Raw genomic sequence first — 20,762 nt, forward strand, 5'->3', positions numbered from 1 at the left:
ATCATATCCTTCTAATTTAAACAAAGCCGAATAATGAGGATGATCTGACCTCTTCATTTGCCCTTGTGTATCATGTAAGGGTTCCTGCCTTATGAAGATGTGGATTCACATGAAATCCTCTCTCTTCTCTTCTCCTTTTTAGTCTAGCATCCAGCAAGTGACACTCTGCCAACAAGCTTGTCCTTATTATTTTAGCCCTCAAGGCAGTCTCCTCTCTTCCCCCTCTTCTGTGGACCCATTACGCTCTGAATTCAATATTGATATTTATTTAATCAAACTAATCATTGAGGACTTCACCTCCATTTTACATTTAGAATAAAATTTAAAAATCCCAGACTCTTTACAAAAGGGCCAAGAAGGTCCTGTCATTCTGGCTGCTCTTTGCTCCTCTCCTAACCCCCTCTTTCCCTTGTTCACTGTCTTCAGACCACTGGCCTTTTGGCTTCTCTGCAGATACAACAAGCATGTTCTTACCAGGCAGAAGTACTTACTTTTTCCTTTGTATAGAGTGGTCTTTTCCCAGATCTTCACCTGATGACTCCATCTCATCATGCAGGATTTGTTCATTTGTTCATTCATTCATTCATTCATTCAGTGAATCTTTTTTTCACCCCAAGTATGTGCCAGACATCATTTAGATGCTGGTAATCCAACAGAAAACAAAATCTCTCTGCCCTCATGACGCATACATTTTAGCTGGGAAGAAAAATAAATAAGCAAATGGTGGTATAATGTAAGGTAATGATAAATGCTGAAATGTCAGCCTCCCTGACTATAGCTCATGTTTTCTCTCCCAAGGTACTATCTATTCCATATATAAGGCTGCTTTATTCTTCTGTTAGTATTTATTAATGCTTCCAATGATAATGTTTATTCTAGTTATTTATTTTCTGTGTTATTTGAGACCATGAGAGTCTTGAGTTCAAGGACCTTGTCTCTCATTTGCCTTTATATTCTAGAACAGTGCCTGGCACAGGGGAGGAGCTCAATGAAAAATTAATGATATGACATCATCCACCTGTCCATCTAGTCGGAGTTTTCGGTATTTCTGTGAGCATCAGAGGAGGACCCAGATATCTGGGAGCCTGTAGTGTTAGTCACTGGGGACCCAGCGGTGAGTGATGCAGTATAAGACCCCAGAGTAAAAGAGACAGAATTAAACTAATAAAAGTTATGAAATAATTTAAAGATTTATGACAACTATTAAGAATGGTATAAAGCAAAGAATTATGGTAGATAGAAACAGGTGGGGAAGAGGGCTCTCGGGAAAAGGTAGTAGGAGAAGGACTTTCTTGAAGGTGATGTCTGTCAACTGAAAAAAAAAAGCACAACCTAGAAGTTGAGAATTGTGTTTTATTTGGCGGACTTGTTGAGGACTGAAACCGGGGTGACAGCCTCTCAGATAGCTCTGAGAGACTGTTCCCAAGAGGTAAGGGAAGAGCCAGGGTATAGAGGAGCTTTGCAAACATCAGGTAGTTGAACATCAAAAGATTTCTGCTAATTAAAGGAAAAACAAAAATCTCAAGTGAATGAATTTAGCGCTTTTCTGTATGGGAAGGTGAGAGAGCCTGGGTTCATTGAAATCATTCCTTTGATATGCACCTTAACTTACCTAAGGCCAAAATCCTGTTTTCTCCATCTTTAATCCCCTCAGGGTGCACAGTCAGGAAGTGGGGAGGGGGGCGGGGTGCAGTGGCCTGATGGCCGCAACATCCTTTTTTTACTGATATGGCAGGTGACTTTCTTCGTCCACACATCTAAGGTGAGACCTCGTGGTTGAGAGGTAGCTGGCCATACAGGAGCATTCCGGGAAGCAGGAACAGCATTTACAAAGTCCTTGAGGTAGGAGAGAGGATAGTATCCTTGCAAAACAGAAAGGAGGCCAGTGTGGTTAGAGTGTAATGAGGGAGGGAGAGGGTGGCAGGACAGGGGTTTGGAGAGGTTGCTAGAAATGAGATAGTAAAGGTGAAGCGTTTGATGGTTTTGTTGTTGTTTTTAATTAAGAATCGTAAACAGGATTGTGACAAGGTCTAAGTTATCTTTTAAAAAAAGTTTTTTTTTAACATCTTTATTGGAGTATAATTGCTTTACAATGGTGTGTTAGTTTCTGTTGTATAACAAAGTGAATCAGCTATACATATACATATATCCCCATATCCCCTCCCTCTTGCACCTCCCTCCCATCCTCCCTATTTCACCTCTCTAGGTGGTCACAAAGCCCCAAGCTGATCTCCCTGTGCTATGTGGCTGCTTCCCACTAGCTATCTATTTTACATTTGGTAGTGTATATATGTCCATGCCACTCTCTCACTTCGTCCCAGCTTACCCTTCCCCCTCCTCATGTCCTCAAGTCTATTCTCTACATCTGCATCTTTATTCCTGTCCTGCCCCTAGGTTCATCAGAACCTTTTATTTTTTTTAGATTCCATATATATGTGTTAGCATACGGTATTTGTTTTTCTCTTTCTGACTTACTTCACTCTGTATGACAGACTCTAGGTCCATCCACCTCACTACAAGTAACTCAGTTTCGTTCCTTTTTATGGCTGTGTAATATTCCATTGTATATATGTGCCACATCTTCTTTATCCATTCATGTGTCTATGTAAGTTATCTTTCTAAAAGATCATCCTGGCTGCTGTGTGGAGAATAGACTGTAGAAGGACCAGAGAAAATAACACTTAGTGCTTTAAAGAATAAGTGGGAGTTTGTGAAAAGGACACTGGAGGTTAGGACATTACAAGCAGGGGAACCACACATACAAAAGCACAGAGGCAGGAAAACTCCTGGTGTGTCCGGGAATCACAGGTAATTTGACATAATTGGAATGTATAGTGGTAGCGTGTATACAGGGCAGTGTAGCATGTAATAACAGTTCAACAAATGCTGGCTGAATAATAGAATGGACTTAGATGGTTCTTAGCTTACGACTCTATTATATTCAGTCTGTTTTGGGTGTAGTTCACCTCCCTGTCTAAATTATAAATTCTTTGCAAGCAGAGGGAGAATCAAATACTTCTTTCTTACCAGCTACAATGAAATTTGTTTAAATCGAATGACATAGCAATACTTGAAAACGAGAAGACCCAGGGAGTGTTATAAGGGGTTAAGAGCATAGACTTTGGGGTCAGGTCAGATAGCCTTGGGTTTATATTTTGAGCGCCACACTTTCTGTGTGATCTTAGAATAGTTATTTAATATCTCTGGGCCTCCTATTTCTTCACATGGGAAAATGGAGAAATCAATAAATCCTCCCTTTTAGGGTTGCTGTGAGGATTGAGATAAATATCTATAATTCCACAAAGTACCCGGCAATGTTGTAAACACTTGATAAATGGTAGCAATTTGTCGTGTGTTTGGAGTAGCAGGGTTTGTCTGTAACGAGGTCTAGGGATACAGGAAGCAGCTGGGAGTCAGGAGGCCGGTCTCCTAGGAAAGTCTGCCAGCAGCTCAGAGGGTGACCTTGCCTTCTACTTCTTAAAACAAATGCTCTCAGACATGATGGCGCACTTCAAAGCAGACACCCTGAAATTTGAAATTCAGATATTTTAAAGCTTGACCTTAATAATGAAAATGAGGGCTTGAGGTCACCTTTTGTCCATGCTGTGGAAGTTGCCGCTGGATTATTGAAAAATTGCTTTCATGGTTGCATTAGTAGAAGTCAGGGTGCTTTTAAAGAGTCATTCCTAAGTTCAACAGTGATTTCATAGATTCTGCCTTAACCTCAAAATACAGGTTAAGTAATACTGTTCTCTTATAGATGATAATGTCAGGCATAGAGAAGTATAGTAACTTCCCTGTCACATGTTCCCAATGTAAATGACTATTGTATAGAGGAATTGATCTGTGAAACCATTGGATCAGCCTAATGATATTTTGAAAAATATCATCCAAAACCCACTTGTTAGCTCCTTGACTTTCACCATCAACCTGGGCTTCATCATTTTCATTTTAGTTTCTCCTTGGTTCTAGAGTGACTAGTAGTTTGGAGGAAAAGAGCATGGATGAGGAATTAGAAGGCCTGGTTTCTGGACCCACAATGGTGCTATCTTGGGCAAGTTCCTGAATATCTCCAAGCCTTAGTTTCCACATGTGTAAAATGCCTCATAGTGCTACTGAGAGGATTCAAGGAGAGAACTTACATAACATTAGCATGAATAGAGTTTGGTCAAAGAGGGAATGAGGGCGTGTGAGTTAATGAATGAGAAATCTCAGATCTTCTGTACTTTCCCATCTTCAGCACATGTGATTGTTTCTCATCATGGCTTTGCTTCATAGTTTGTTTTGTCCTCTGGGGGCCTCTCTGCTGTGTGTGCCAACGACCTCCTCCTGTGGTGACTTCCACTGCAGTGGAGCTGCTTATGCTCTGTTTGACTTCAGCTGGCACTTCCCTTTTTCCGAGACGGTCTCCAGCAGAGTGGTTAGGACCCCAGATTCTGGACTCAAATATCTGGCTTCTAATCTCTGCTCTGCCGCTTACTACTCTGTGACCATGGATTGTGCCTCAGTTTTCTCATCTGAACATGGAAAGAATGACAGTACCTTCATAGGTTCAAATGAGAATCAAATAAATTGATACATATACTTGAAACACTGCCTGGCACTAGTAAGTGTGTAATAATTATTAGCTATCATTATTGTTGACACGCCCTCCTTTTGAATGAGATCAATGGTTTGACAAAGTAGCTTCAGAGTTAGTAATACTCCCGAAACTGGGATCACTTTAATAACATTTACTTGGTCATTGTATTAGTCAGGGTTCTCCAGAGAAACAGAACCAGTAGCACATATATTTTATATACTTATATATTACATATTAGATTGTATATATTACATATATAATATTTATTTAATCATTAAGTATGAGGAATTAGGGACTTCCCTGGTGGTGCAGTGGTTAAGAATCCGCCTGCCAATGCAGGGGACACAAGTTCAAGCCCTGGTCCGGGAAGTTCCCACATGCTGTGCAGCAACTAAGCCCGTGCTCCACAACTACTGAAGCCTGCACACCTAGAGCCTGTGCTCCGCAACAAGAGAAGCCACCACAATGAGAAGCCCGCGCACTGCGGCGAAGAGTAGCCCCCACTCGCCACAACTAGAGAAAGCCTGTGCGCAGCAATGAAGACCCAACACAGCCAAAAATAAATAAATTAATTAATTAATTTAAAAAAAAAAAAGGATGAGGAAATGGCTTACACAATTATTGAGGCTAAGAAGTCCCATGATCTGCCATTTGTAAGCAGGAAAGCCAGTGGTGTAATTCCAAGTCCAACATCCTGAGAACCAGGGGAGCCAATGGTATAAATCCTAGTCCAAGGCAGGAGAAGATGAGTTGACATGTCCCAGCTCAATAAGTGAAGCAGGAAAAATTGAGCGATTTCTTCCCTTCTGCTTTTGTTCTATTGAGACCCTCAGTGGACTGCACGATGCCTACTCACATTAGGGAGGGCAACCTGCTCTGCTGAGCCCACTGATGCAAATGCTGACTTCCTCCAGAAACACCCTCCAGACACATCAGAAATAATATTTATCAGGACACTCTGTGGCCACATAAAATTAACCATCCCAGTCGTTGTACTTTTATGGCCCTTTATAGAAATAATTGGGCTATCCATTCATGAATTAGAAACAAAGAAATACCTACTGCCCAGGACTGAACGACATTGGAGGCCTTGTATATGTTGTTTGTTGTTGCTGTTGGTTGTAGACGTCATAGTAGAATCCATAAGGTTATGAAACATGCTATAGTAGAATTAGGCCTGCATACAAACACGTGTATACATGTGTATATGCATAAACATATATATGATTCATAAAATATAGGCATGATATGCAAAGATGTGTATGTAGAGGTGTGTGTGTGTTCTGTAAAAATGGTAGAAGTGGGAGAACTGGTGGTAGAGGTGGTAGAAGTTGAAGTCCAAGTGGTCGATGTGTGTAGAGGTGGAAGTGGTAGTAAACATAGGAGTGGAAGTGGAAGTAGTGAACTCTTTGTGCCAAGCACTGCACTAAGAACAGCATAATATACATCACCTCATCCTCATAAAAAAGAGGATTAAAGGAAGAAGTGACTTGAGTCCAATTACCCATCCAGGATCACAGCCAGGTAAAGCTGAGATTCAGCCACACACCTCTCTTTCCATAGCCTGTGTCTCCTTATAAGCATTCTGCTCAACTGCTTCGTCTTTAACCACTATCTTATATGTAGAAGACAGAGGTTGGAATAGCTTATGAGAAAAAAAAAATCCTTTAAAATTTCTCATGCATTTTTGTGAACCTGGCATGAATGCATTTTGAGATCGATTTTAGATAGAATGGATGCCATTTTTTAAAGTCTAATTATCAGTTATTTGATTCAAGAGTTAATTCTTTCTTTCAAGAATTTCGTAAGTGAAAAGCCTATGGGGAGTGTAGTGTTACAAGAAGTATTTGTTGGAAACAGGAACTTTCCCAGTTTGGGACTTTGAGTAATTGAGAAATTGGATGGTCTCATCCTTCCTTGTCACCAGGAACCTGTGGAATGTCACAGAGAGCAGCTGCTGGCTAAGCTACAAGTGTTCTTCCTGTTTCCAGAACATGTGGACCATTGACATAAGTGGAAGAAGCTGGATTTTTCAACTTAGGTCCACACCCCTAATAAAACAAATGCAAAAGCCTCACTGGTTTTGCTGTTCAAGTCTCAATCGTTCTACTTTAATGCAAGCTCTTTAGATTTTCCAGAACTGTCTCGCAGTGAAACTTTTCGACTCACCCTCATGCAGTGTGGCACAGGAGAAGATGAGAAAGGAAATGTACCTGTCAGGCATTTCCCACATGTTAACTCAGTTATTCCCCCATCAAACCGCCAATGACACTATGAAGAAATAAAGTCTCTGAGGAGCTAATTTTGAGACCACACGACCAGTGAGAGGTGGATGGGATGAATCTAGGTACAGTGCCCAACACGTGGTAAACCCTCAACAAATAGCACCTAATCCTGTCATGAACAATTTCTCTGTTTGCCCAAATGAACAGATGTTTGAATGAGCTGCGTGAGCTGCTTCCCTAGCATGTACAGTCTGATACAGAGGTTGACGAATTATTCTCTCCAAAGGAAGGCGGTAGCCCAGGGATGGACATGGCAAGTGGAAGCAACCACAAGGGGAGGTCACAAGTCTGTGTTTTAGCCAGAGAGACCCCTAGTTGTTCAAAAATCTATTTCGAAGATAGGTTTCCAAGCGTCCAAACACAATTAGAAAATACCTGCTTTTGTAAATCATCTTTAACATTTCCATTGCATTTATGGAGCTCTTGTTTCTCCAGGAACATGGATATTGTTGAAGATATCATTAAGAAACATTCGTGTTTTATTATGTAATATTTAAATTACTAGAAGTTTTCTATGAGAAAGTCGGAAAAGATAGAAACTGATGCTATGCCAGTAATAAAAGGAACTTTCCAGAATGCAAACCTCAACACTTCTTTTTAAAAATGCTGTAATTTTTATAGTATAATAAAATTACTAGCCCGATTTTTGTGGGGTGCCTATATGCAGAGGGCAAATATTTCATTCAATATCTATAATATACCTTTAAAGTAGATTTTATTATTACTGTTTTATAGAGTAGAAAACTGGGGATTGAAGGTATTTATTCAATACTTTAAAACTAGAAAATGGAAGAGATAGGACTCAAATTCAAATGTCTGACCCCAAGCTCCAAGTTTGTCTGTAATTCTGTGTTGCCTCCCAATAACGTCTGAAGTCCTGGAGACATGAATGTTTTAATAAATGTGGAAAGAATGAAATTGAAGCATAGATGTATTTAAATTATAGAGTTATTTCTTCCCAGCAATCCAAGTTCATTATATTGACCCATGTTGTATTAAATCAAGGTAGATCTCAGATCTGGTTTTAATGGACCAGGAAAAAGATAAAAGACATCCTCAGGTAACCAAAAGGGAAGTTTAAATACATGTACAATATCTTTTTTCCCTTTCAACATTAATCCTGGGACTGCCTCTCTACAAAGACAATTGATCTGAAAGATGACTCTTTTTTTTACATTCTCTTGAAATTCTTTCAGATCATCTGAAGTCAGATATTTATTCATTTCTGACAAAAATAGTCCAAGAAATTGATTACACATCTTCTTTCAATATTTCTGCAAATTGTTTCTTATTAATAAAGTTAATTTACCATAGACACATTGAGATTGTTAGGCCATTGGAGCATAAGATATATGGCATAGTCTATAATTTAAGAACATTTCTCTGGATTATTTCATGGAGGGGGAGGGGAACAAAATGATGAGGGGAGAAATTACTGGTACATCAGAGTTCATATTTTTCCTCTTCAGCAAAATGAACTACTATATATACATCTTTTAAAATATTACAGAGATTGTGAAAAAAAACCCTGAAATATTCAAAGTGGTCAAACATAGATGGGAAAACAATTGGTGGAATATGCTTATAAAATAAAAAGAGGGGAAAAAAGTAAAGAGAGAACTCCAACCTTTTCATTGTCTATAACAACTATAAGAATATGGGGAAAATCAGGAAGAATACCAAAATGCAAAGAGCTCACTAGTGTGAAGGTGGGAGAATTATGGGTGATTTTTTTTCTCTCTCTCCTATCCACAGTTGGGGTGAAGAATTGATTTTTCATTTGCTGTGGATACAGTTGATGTCCCCTTTGTTTCATTCCCTAGTCCCATTTCTCCTTCTTTCTTCCCAGAGGCAACTCCAACTGTGAATGTTGGGGTGAAGAATTGATTTTTCATTTGCTGTGGATACAGTTGAAGTCCCCTTTGTTTCATTCCCTAGTCCCATTTCTCCTTCTTTCTTCCCAGAGGCAACTCCAACTGTGAATGTTGGAGTGAATCCATTTAGGGTATTTCTTATTCTTCAGCTACAAACTCAGATATCTGTTAAAGATACAGTATTTTATAGTTTTGTATAAACAGCATCTCATTTTATCCTTCCGAAACTTGAATTTTTTCAAAGCTGTTTTCATATTCTATCTATGATGATGCATGTACGTCTAGTTTATTCATTATAATTGCATATTGTATATGTTTCATCATATGTATGTATCACAATTTGTGTATTTTCTTACTGAAGGACATTTAGGTTGTTTTATATTTTCACCTTTTCAAATGATACTGCAATGGTAATCCTCATGTATTTCCAGGTGAATATAAGCAAGTTTCACTAGGTTATTTACTTAAAGTAGAATTGCTAAACAATAGTAAATAAGGAACTTCAGTTTTACTAGATATTGAAAAATTGTCTCCCAAAATGGCTGTGTCAATTCGTACTCTCAAACCAGTGTAAAGAGTTTCTGTTTCTCCATGTTCTTGCCAAATGTGATGTTATTTTCCAATTTGGGGATTCTTGCTGAGTTGTTGGCTATGAACCAAATTCTCATTGTCTTCACTCCATTTCCCTGTTGACTATAAGGTTCCGTATTTACTTCTATAAACTTTTCCATTTTTCTCTTCTGTGATGTCTATCATATCCTTTTGTCCAATTTTCTATGGATTTGTTTTTTTTCCTATTTCAGGAGTTCCCAACAGAGTTTAGATATCGGCTGAAGTTTATTACACTTCGCCATTAAGTGTGATATTTGTTAGTATTTAATCTAGTTAAAAGAGTTATCTATGTGAAATGCTTTTTTGCATCTATTAAAATAATTTGGGTTTTTTTCCTCTCTTACTGTTTCAATGTGATTAATTGCAATAATTTGCATCAGATAGATTTTCTGATGTTGAGCCATCATTGAAGTCTTGGAATAAATTTTGGTTATTCTTGAGTTAATTTTAATACTGACTCATTTATTTAGTATTTAGTGAGTTTGGGCTAAAATTTCTTAAGTGAAATTGGGCTTTATTTTTATTTTATTGTTTGGTCATTTTGTGGTGTTCATATCAAAATTACACTATCCTCTGAAAATGAGTAGGGTAGCTTTTCTGTTTTTCTATCCCCTGAAACTTTGCTAAAACTTGATCATAAAACTACTTAGCAGACGAAAAGGAGAGAGGTGACCTGAGTGTGGAGGCGGGTGTGTGTACTATTGATTCAAGCCCTTTGATGGTTTATTGGCCTATCAGACTTTCTAGTTCTTCTTCAGTCACTGTGGTAATTTTATATTTCCCTATTAATTTGCCGAATTTCCCTAAATTTTCAAATTTATTGGCAGAGAGCTGATCTTAACATTTTCTTAGATTTCTGAAAATCTAAACCTAACTTCAGTTTTGTCCCCTTTCGTATCTGTGATTTGCGTATATGTGTGTGTATGCATGCACGTGTGTGTAACTTCTCTCATTTTCTTGATCAGTCATGCTAAAGTATGGTCTAATATTAATATACCTACCTAAGCTTTCTTTTGAATAGTTTGTTTTGCATCTCTTTCTCCATACATTGATATGGGAGCTTTGATTTGTCTGGTGGTTTTGAGCCGCATTAGCGAGATTTTTACAACGTCCTGTCAGATCTCTCCATTTTTATTGGAGTAGACTAATCTGTGTGCATTTATTGTGATTCTTGATCGATTTGGACTTTTTCCCATTATATTTTATATTTTAAATTTACTATGCAATTCCCTTACATGCATTTTTTCCCTTTTCTGCCTTCTTGTTTAATATTTAAGCTTTCTCATTGAATATTTTCCTTCTACCAGTTGAGAAGTTAAATATTCTATTTCTATTCTTTTTAGTGATTGCAATTAAAGGCATCCACAATTAACCAAGTCTAATGATAATCAAAATCTCTATCCTGCTTCTAAATGATACCTGAGAATAACTCCCATAGCCCTCTTTCACAACCTTCCATATTATTATTTAGTATTTTAAGTCTATTTTATTCTTAAACTTCTACAAATTAGTTATTTTTTACAGTCAATATTTATTTAGATTTACCAATAGCTTTATTAATTTCTTTGATCACCATTGTTTCTTATATGATATTTCATTACTAGTTCAGTTTCATTTGATATTTTCAGCAAGGATCTGGGAGCAGTAAGTACACGTATCTGTACTCTGAAAACATCTTTGTTTCTCTTGCCCTTGAATGATAGTATATCTGGAGAGGATTTTACATTGACAGCTATCTTAGCTCATTGCCTTAAGATATCCACAATCCCCAGCATCTGTTGTTGCTAATGAGAAGTCCATTGCCAGTCTGACTGCTATTCCTTTGTAGATAATCTGTCTTTTCTCTCACACAACTTTTACATTTTTTTCTTTCACTTATTCTGATTTATTAAAAACTGTATACCTGTGGGTTTATTATTAAAGCTGCTTCAATAGATAGATTTATTTCCCTTTTCAATATTAAAGTCTTAGCTATTATTATTTGAATATTGGCTCCTTTTCATCATCCTCTTTCTTTTTTCCTTTTAGAATCCCTCGTATATATAGATCGGACTTTCTCATTCTATCCTCCCTACTGTGAGCTCTCTTTTAATATTTTCCATCTCTTAATCTCTCTGTGCTACATGCTAGGTGACTTCCTCAGGTCTAACTAATTCACCAGTTCTCTCTTCTGCTGTGTCTAGTCTACTTTTCAACTTCTACATTTTTATTTCAAAAACTATATTTAATGAAATATTGCCATTTTCAATAACATGGATGGACTTGGAGGGTATGATGCTAAGTGAAATAAGTCAGGCAGAGAAAGACAAATACTGTATGTAATCACTTCAATGTGGAATCTAAAAAATAAAACTAGTGAATATAACAAAAAAGAAGTAAATTCACAGATATAGAGAACAAAATAGTGGTCACCAGCGGAGAGAGAGAAGCGGAAAGGGGCAAGATAGGGGTAGGGAATTAAGAGATACAAACTACTGTGTATAAAATAAATAAGCAATGAGGATATATAGTATAACACAGGGAATATAGCCAATATTTTATCATAACTATAAATGGAATATAACCTTTAAAAATTGTGAATCACTGTGCTGTACACCTGAAACTTATGTAATATTGTACATCAATTATACCTCAATTTAAAAAAACTATATTTATGATTTCCATAACTCTTATCCTGTCCCCAAATCTATATTTTTTCACACTCTATTGTTTTTCCTAATGGCTTTTATTCCTCACGTTATTTCTTTGAACACTTAAAACATACTTATTTTAATGTCACTTTCATATCATTCTAATATTTAATTCTACCATTTGTTACATCTTCTGACTACCTATGGTGGTTCATCTCCTTGTGTGATTTGCAGTTTTTCATTATACACTTGTTTTGAGTGGGAATTGTTTCCTTTGGAAACCATAGGTGCCATGGGTGTGGGAGCATGTTTACAGAACAATTTCAGACTTCCTTTACAAGGCAGGTTGGGGGCGGATTTCAAGTAGCAGTTTTGGCTTTGTGTCTCAGAAATACACAGATCGTATGCATCTAGAACCCCTACTCGGTGCTGGGCTGTAGAGTTTCTGCCTTCTCGTGGGTGACTCTTTGAGCTCCAGTGGCCCTGGTCAGATAGCAAACTTCCCTGTTTGCTCCCTGGGAGAGTGCACAGTTATTTTTTAGAGTTAATTTTAGAGATGGGATGGCATTTTGTGACCCTGGACCTTATTCTTTTAGCTCAGTTCCAGCTTCCCATTCAGATGAGGCCTGTGGCTCAGACTGAACTTAAATCCCCAGCCACTCAATCAGTGAGATCTTTCTTTGATCCCAATTTCCCATGGAGTACCTTGGCTGCAATTCTCACTGATATCTTTAATTGTAAGTTTCCTTTTTATGTCTGGCACCTGGGGATTTCTACCTTATTGATTTCTAGGTTAGTTATGGGTTCTTGTTATAATTCTTTGCATCGTTATACTTCATCCAGAATTCCTCTGTATTTAAAGCAGGGGTGGAATGCCTTCCATGTCTGTTTAGGTCACCATATGGACCAGACTTACTTATATTACTTCTCTAATGAGGAAAAAAATACCCGAAGTTTGAAAATATGTTTAAAAAATGTTTTGCTTTAAGTAACTTTTTTCCTCCACACTTCTCAGTGCTGAATTTGAAGAACCACATAATTATGAGGCAACAATTTCCTGTCTGAGACACTCCAGCAACTCCATTAACCTGTGCACCACAAAAGAGATTGCTGATTGTAAGTCTGCTAAGCCAATTAATATTGTAACCCTGTATGGAATGAAAATGTGTCCAAAATGGTATTTTCCCCCCAGCTAACTCTAAGTTTAAAAATTCACAGCCATGTTGCTTTACTATCACATTTCCTTTTATTTTTTCCTTGTCTAGTCTCTTAAAAATATAAATAAACCCAGTTGGGCATCAGGGCTATCTCCCAGCCCTAGTGCCGGCTTCTCTCTACCCTTTTCTATTCTCTCCTTCACCAATCTGCTTAGATGCTTTGCCTTTTGTAGATACGTGGGAGGGAAAATCAAGATATGGTGATTCATTTTTCTTCCTTCTCCTCCCATGGAAACGTCATCTCTTTTCTCGTGGTGTCTGTCTTGAAGTCCCCTGGTAACTCAGAGTGTGGAGAGGGAGATAAGAGACTGTGGGAATGAGGTCCCTGTGTTTAGCCTGCATAGAAGCAGAGGATTCATTAAAAGGATCTGACCACTTGTTCAGAGTTAAGTCTTCCGACAAAGCTCAGAACTTTCAGTGAAAAAGGAGACCCCCCCAGGCAAGATGATGAAGAAGCAGGGACTCACAGCATTTCTACAGGTTTCTATGTCTTTGTTCTGCCTATAGGATCAGCCAATTTTCTACAAAAGGCATAAATATTAGTGCTGGAATAAACACTAGTATTTATGGAGCCTGTACTATGGGCCACAGTTCTGTGTTACGACCTCCATGTACATCCCTTTTGAGATAGAGGTTGTATTAACCCACTTTTCGAGACAGAGAACTGAAGATCAGAGAGATTGAGTTGCATAAGGTCACACAAGTAATACACGGTAGGGCTGTAATGTGCAACGGTTCAGACTGCCTCTAAGATCCATGCTCTTTCCACAATTTTATGCTGCTTCTCAGTCAAGAATGTTGACTTTCCTGAAAGGAGAGTTAGAGAGAGATCCTCTGCTACAACCTCTTTATTGTATAGACAAGAAGCCCAGGGCTCTGGGAGAGGAAGTCGTTTGCCTGGGATCACACGCTTAGGAAGTTCACGGGTAACAGTTAGAACCCATGGAGCTTTCCCTCCCCTCCCCTGGGAAATAAGGGGTTGAAGAACTCCTGGAAAAAATTCTCTCCTAGACTGGGCAAACTCTAGATTCTCCCATTTGCCTTGTAAAGTACTGGCCATAAGAAGCAGAACTCCTGTCCCCATCAACCCAGAAGGCAGTGCCGCTCCATACTTGGGGTGTCCAGGCCCTTCCCTTAAGGGCACGGCTCCTCAGATTATAGTGTTTGCATGAATCACCTGGGGACCTTGTTAAAACATCGATTCTGGTTCCGTAGCTCTGGGTCGGGCCTGAGATTCTGCATTTCTAACGAGTGCCCTAGGGATCCTGATGCTGCTGGTCCACAGACCACACTTTGAATAGAAGGGCTGTGGGCCCCGTCTGGACTACATTCCAACTGCGTTTTTCTACAAAGCTAAGAGCTCATAGGACCAAGAGAATTCTCCAGTCAGAGCCTGCCCCTTCTCTCTGGACTACAGGAGACCCCCAGAATGCCCTCCCACAAGTGGCTTTCTAAGATCCTGCTTGGGTCTCTTCCCTAGGTCCTTCCTCCTCAGGACACACTAGGCTGCAGAGAGATCTGTTCATGGGGGGCAGGAGAGGATGGGGTTGACATATGCAAGGCCCCTCAGGTGTAGGGTGAAGCTGAGGATTGAAAAGAAGGGAGGAAGGAAGCTGGACCAGAGGCCTGCATTTGTTCTCTCCAGGCCACAGATGTCCTGTGGGGGACATCATTTGAGATACCCAAAGAAGGAACCACCAACCCAGGCCTCTCTTCAGTCTTCCACTGAGGAATTCTTTGTGTCCCTCCGTGCTGCTAAGGAAGCAAGTGTTTATGACTGAAAAGAGAAAGGGCTCAGAAAATAACCCACTGATGCAACTGAGAGGTAACCGAGCAGAGGGCAATAGGAAGGCAGTAGGGTGAGAGAAGGGTGAGGGTGGTGAGAGCTTCCCAGGCCAGAATGGCATCCTGTGGGAGTTAGGAAGAGGGCTGCCAGGGCTGAAGAAGCTGGGGAACTGCAGCCTGGGATCAAAAAGATTCTGTTATATCCCCCACTCCTTTCTCTGTCCCTCTCTAAAGAGCCAAGATACAATTACCCTACAGGAAAAAAAGAGAAGGAAGTGGACTATTTGACCCCCATTTGTCCCTGTTCGTTTGACTGTTCCCATGTATTTCATCCTCTTTACACTTACTGGTTGAATGATATATGAACCTCAGTTTCTTCATCTACAAAATTGGTATAATGTCTCCTTTGTGTAATTGTTCTGTGTGTTTGAGAATGTAATACATTTAACGTCAAGTGAACTCTGCTCTGAGACGATGGAGCAGATGTACTTTTCCCTGGTCCCCCTGCTAAGTACAGCTAAAACCCCTGGATATTCTATATAAAAGTAATATATATATATATATATATATATATATATATGTATGTATATATATGTATATATATGTATATATATATGTATGTATAGTGTATACATATATTTACACTCTCTCTATATACACACTATATGTGTGTATGTGTATATATATATATATATATATATATAGTATTTTTTATATTCAAACATAAGAAAACTAGAACACTCTGAAAAGGTAGAAAGAAGAAGGTAGACCAGCTAGGGACCTCTGGACCCAACAAGGATAAGTGATGAGTTCCTTGGGTTTTCTTCTTGCTTCATATATCCCAGACTTGGAGCTGAAGTAGCTGCCAACCCAGAAACACAAATGGGCACAGACAAAACAGCTCCAACAGAAGCCTGCTCTTTCTGACCAAAGGACCAGGAAAAGGGGAGCCTAGAAAGACAGAAAGCCTGTAGACAACAACTGTTCTCCCCCAGCTAAATGTAACAGAAAACAAAACAAAACAAAACTGGCCCCACCACCACCAGCCAATGCTGAGTGCGGAGCCTGGACATCCACCCTCATCAAGCTACAATGATGCACCTCAACCCCTCTGCGAGGTGTTTTCAGAGAAGGCCAAGTAGAGAGCTGGGACTTTCATCCCTGCCAGGGTAACAGAACTCCACTTACAGTGACAGCCGGTGAAGACCATATGGGGAGCATGGACTCCAGCCCTCCACCCAGAAATAACAAGGCATCCCTTCCCCTCCCTGTTGGGTTGGTGTCAGAGCAGACCTCGTGGAGAGTCAGGACTTTCACAAACACCCAGTAGTAAAGGCAGCCACCCTCTCCCTGTGGTATCAGCAAAGGCTGCATTGGGAGCAATAACAAGACTTAGCAATCCTAAATGTATACGCATGAAGTTCCAGAGCTGCAAAATATGTGAAGCAAAAACTGAAAAAAGAAATAGACAAATAGACTATTATAGTTTGAGACTTTAATATTCCTCTCTCAACAATTGACAAAACACCTAGACAAAAAATCAGTAAGAATACAGTAGAATTCAACAACACTATCAACCAATAGGATCTAATTGACATCAATAGAACACACAAGAGCAGAATACACATACTTTTCAAGAGCCCATAAACATATTCCAAGATAGACCATATTCTGGGCCATAAAACAAACCTTAAAAAATTTTAAAGAATTGAAATTATGCAGAGTATGTTTTCAGACCACTATATAATCAAACTAGAAATCAAGAACCAAAAGGTAACAGTAAATTCTCCATACATTCAGAAACAAAAAAACATTTCTAAGTGTGGATCAAAAAGTAAGTCTCAAGGGAAATCAAAACATACATTTGAACTAAATGAAAATGAAAATACAACATACCCAAAATTGTGGAACACAGCTAAAGCAATGCTGAGAGGGAAATTTGTAGCTCTAAATTCTTATATGAAAAATAGGAAAAACCTCAAATCTAAAATCCTACCTCAAGAACATAGTAAAAGAAGAGCAAAATAAATCCAAAGCAAGTATAAAGGAAGAAGCAATAAAGAAATTTAAATAAACTTGAAAACAGAAAATCAGTAGAGAAAATCAATGAAATCAAAAGCGTGTTCTTTGAAAAGAGCAATACAATTAACAAACCTCTAGTAAGACTGACAAAGAAACAAAGAAGACACAAATGAACAATATTAAGAGCAAAACAGAGATATCATTACAAACCCTGCAGATGTCAAAAGGATAAGTGAATATTATGCACAACTGTATACATGTAAATTTTGACAACTTAGATAAATATTGAACAATTCCCCAAAAAACACAACTCACCCAATATAAATCATTTGAATAGCCCTGTAATTATTAAGAAAATTGAATGCATAATTTAAAAACTTATAAAAAAGTGATCTCTAAGTCTAGATAATTTCGGTGGAGAATTCTACCAAATGTTTAAAGAAAAATTAATACCAATTCTACACAATCTCTTCTGAAAAATAGAAGTGGAGGCTAGTATTAACCTGATACCAAACCCAGATGACAGTACAAAAGAAGAAAACTGCAGATCAATATCCTTCATGAGTATAGTCATAAAAATCCTTAACAAAATATTAGCAAATAAATTTCATCAAGATAGAAAAATAATTATATACCACGACTAAGTGTGGTTTATTCGTTGTAAAGTTGGTTCAATACTCAAAAATCAATCAATTAAATCCACCATATTGACAAGCTAAAGAAGAAAAAAATCACACAACCATATCAATCAAAGCAGGAAAAGTGTTTGACAAATTCAACACCAATTCATGATAAAAACTCTCAGAAAAATAAGAATAGAGGGGAACTTCCTAAACTAGATAAGAACATTTACAGAAAGTCTGCATGATACTTAACGATGCAACTCTGAATACTTTCCCCCTAAGATTGGGAACCAGGCAAGGATGTCCACTCTCACCACTCCTATTCAATGTAGTGCTGGAAGTTCTAGTGAGTGCAATAAGGCAAGAAAAGGAAATAAAGGAATGCAGATCAAAAAGAAAGAAACAAACAGTCATTATTTGCAGATGACATGATTGTCTAAGTAGGATATCTCAAGGAATTTACAAAAAAAAAAAAAAAACCTTCTAGAACTGATAAATCAGTTCAGCAAGGTCACAGTATACAAAATAAACATAAAAAAAATTGTGTTTCTATATACTACCAATGAACACTTGAACACTAAAAATGAAAAAAATATACCATTTACAATCACTCAAAAGATAACTGCTTAGACTAAAATCTAACAAAACATGTATAAGAGTTAAACGTTAAAAACTACAAAATGCTGATGAAATCAAAGAAAATCTAAATAAATGGAGAAACATTCATGCTACATTTATGGATTGGCAGACTGAATATAGTAAAAATATTAATTCCCCCCAAGTTGATATACAGGTCTAATGCAATTTCTAGTAAAATCCCAGCAAGATTCTTTTATAGATATAGACAATATTATCCTAAAATGTGCCTGGAAAGGCAAAGAAACTAGAATAGCTTAAAACAGTTTTGGAGAAGAAAAAGTGGGAGGTATCAGACTACCTAATGTTAAGAATTATAGCTTCTGTAACCAAAACTGTGTGGTATTGGCAGAGAGAAACACATAGAACCATAGAACAAAACTGAGAACCCAGAATTAAGACCTACACAAATATGCCCAACTGATTTTGTTGTTTTACAAAATTGTAAAGCAATTCAATGGAGGAAAGATAGCCTTTTAACAAACGGTGTTGGAGCAATTGGATATCCATAGGTAAAAAAAAATAAATAAACCTCAATGTAAGTCTCACATCTTATTAAAAAATTAGCTTAAAATGGGTTTCTTCCTTCCTCTGCCTGCCAATGGTGAGGAATCTAAATGCTACCTTTCTGGGAAGAAGAGAATGAGGGGGAATGGAAGGGAAGGAGAAAGAGGCTTTTGCCATCACTTTGGGTGAGTCTGTCCCTTAAACAATGCCCAGAAAACAGAAGGCCATCACCTCAGGGATGCATAGCTCGGCATAGGTGCCTTTCTGAAGCTTCACCTTTTCGTACAGAACTTGGTGATGTGTAAGCAGGATTTAGGCTTGTCTGGAAGCTCTGCAGAATTGTCCTCAGAGCTCATCTAAACCAGTGCCTTTCAGACTGTGCTTCCTAGGACCAAGGGCTGTCCTAAGGGGTCCTGGAGACCCTCGGGGATAACTTCCAGAGAAGTTCTGTTTATGCTCCTGTAATATTGCGTTTAAATGAATGATTCCATGGCTAGAAGAAAGTTTGAAAGCCATTTCCTATTGAGCGAACCTGGGCAAGTTGATTCATTTCTCCGGTGTCTATTCCTCATCAGTAAATCAGAGTCTTAGTCGTGATTATCATAAAAAAAGTTAGCTATTTTTTATTATTGTCTTTATAATATTAGTAATAATTGTCTCACCTCCTGGTATAAAACAGGTGAAGGGACTTTTCCAAAGTCACACAGGGAGTTAGTAAATGGAAAAAGAGCTGAGGGCTGGAAGACATGACCATGATATGATACTGCCGTTGGAGGGTTGCTGAGGACCATCTTCTGATGTTTGTCCTTTTTCTCCCAGCTGGGACAAAGCTATTCAGTGGAAAGAGTTATATAACTCCCTGTGGAAAGTAAGTGAGGGCTCTAACGCTTTGGGTTACATCCTCCTGTTATAATTCCTAGTCCTTTCCTGACCCCCTGGGATGTGATATTTGACCTTTATATTCCTACGTTGGGAGCAGGTTTTGATGGCAATACTTACTATTGGGAGAACCTCCACTTTGCTAAAAAACAGTATCAAATTATGAATGCATTATTAATTGTGTGTGGATTATCTTTGTTTACTAGCCTTAGCAAGTATTGAATAAGTCCTTCGGAGCCTTGGTTTTCCCATTTCTAGGATAGAATAGTATCTCCCTCCCCACCAGGTGGCAGGTAGAAGCAAAGAGATCATGATTTGTTAATTCTTTCAAAAACACAGAACAGTAAATAAGTAGGGGGAGGGAGAGAGAAGGAGATTATCATTTTTAAAACTGGAAAATAATTTATGCTTAAAAAGGATGAGGCAGACTGCATTATAAGCAAGTATTCTTAAATGTTTTTAAAGCACATAATAGAATAAAATGTGTTGATTCAAAAATTGGTGAAAATAAGTGTACAGTTACCGAAGCTGAAGTACATGTTATCAATCCTCCACACAGAATTTTAGGTCCCTGTGTCAACAATCACATGCACATAGTCCCTAAAGAAAAACTGTGATTTCATTTACTTTATTAATGGATTTTTTGTGTAGACTAATAATGGCTAAGCAATGCATGTTATTGTTTGGTCAGTTCTATAAAGTAAAGCTTTAGGACTCTAGCAGAAAGAAAGAGAAAAGGAACTGGGGAAGTCCTGTTTATTATGCATACATATTCATTAACAGTAGGGGGAAAACTTTTATAGATAACTTATAAGCAAAGCAAAATTAAATTAGCAATTTTATCAAAAAACATGTCATTTTCTATACAACGTCTGGTGTTCTGCTAGGTATACGTGACTTACATCATCTCCTTTAGTCTCCCCATGAACTCTGGAAGGCAGGTTCCAGTTGTCCCCATTTCACAGGTGGGCAATCTGAGGTTCGAAGAAATGAAGTAATTTGTCTGCAGTTCCACAGGTAGGAAGTGGCAGGACTAGGCTGTGAACCCAAATTCTTGCTACTACTTGTATTTGTTAATGGTTAAATTTGGCATCGTCATTAAATAAAATC

General features: G+C 38.2%; 1 protein-coding gene across 4 annotated transcripts in view; it reads left to right on the forward strand.

The window, feature by feature from the left end:
* The window catches only part of FYB2 (FYN binding protein 2), a 145,345-nt gene that overhangs the window by 68,361 nt on the left and 56,222 nt on the right, over nt 1-20,762 (forward strand). For all 4 annotated transcript variants that reach the window (XM_082414940.1, XM_082414939.1, XM_082414941.1 and 1 more), the window contains exon 5: nt 12,999-13,099. In XM_082414940.1, coding sequence (XP_082271066.1) covers nt 12,999-13,099 — 101 coding nt within the window. The remainder of the gene's footprint in view (nt 1-12,998; nt 13,100-20,762) is intronic.

The sequence above is a fragment of the Balaenoptera physalus genome (genome assembly GCF_965194825.1).
Source record: "Balaenoptera physalus genome assembly, chromosome: 1".
Lineage (NCBI taxonomy): Eukaryota > Metazoa > Chordata > Mammalia > Artiodactyla > Balaenopteridae > Balaenoptera > Balaenoptera physalus.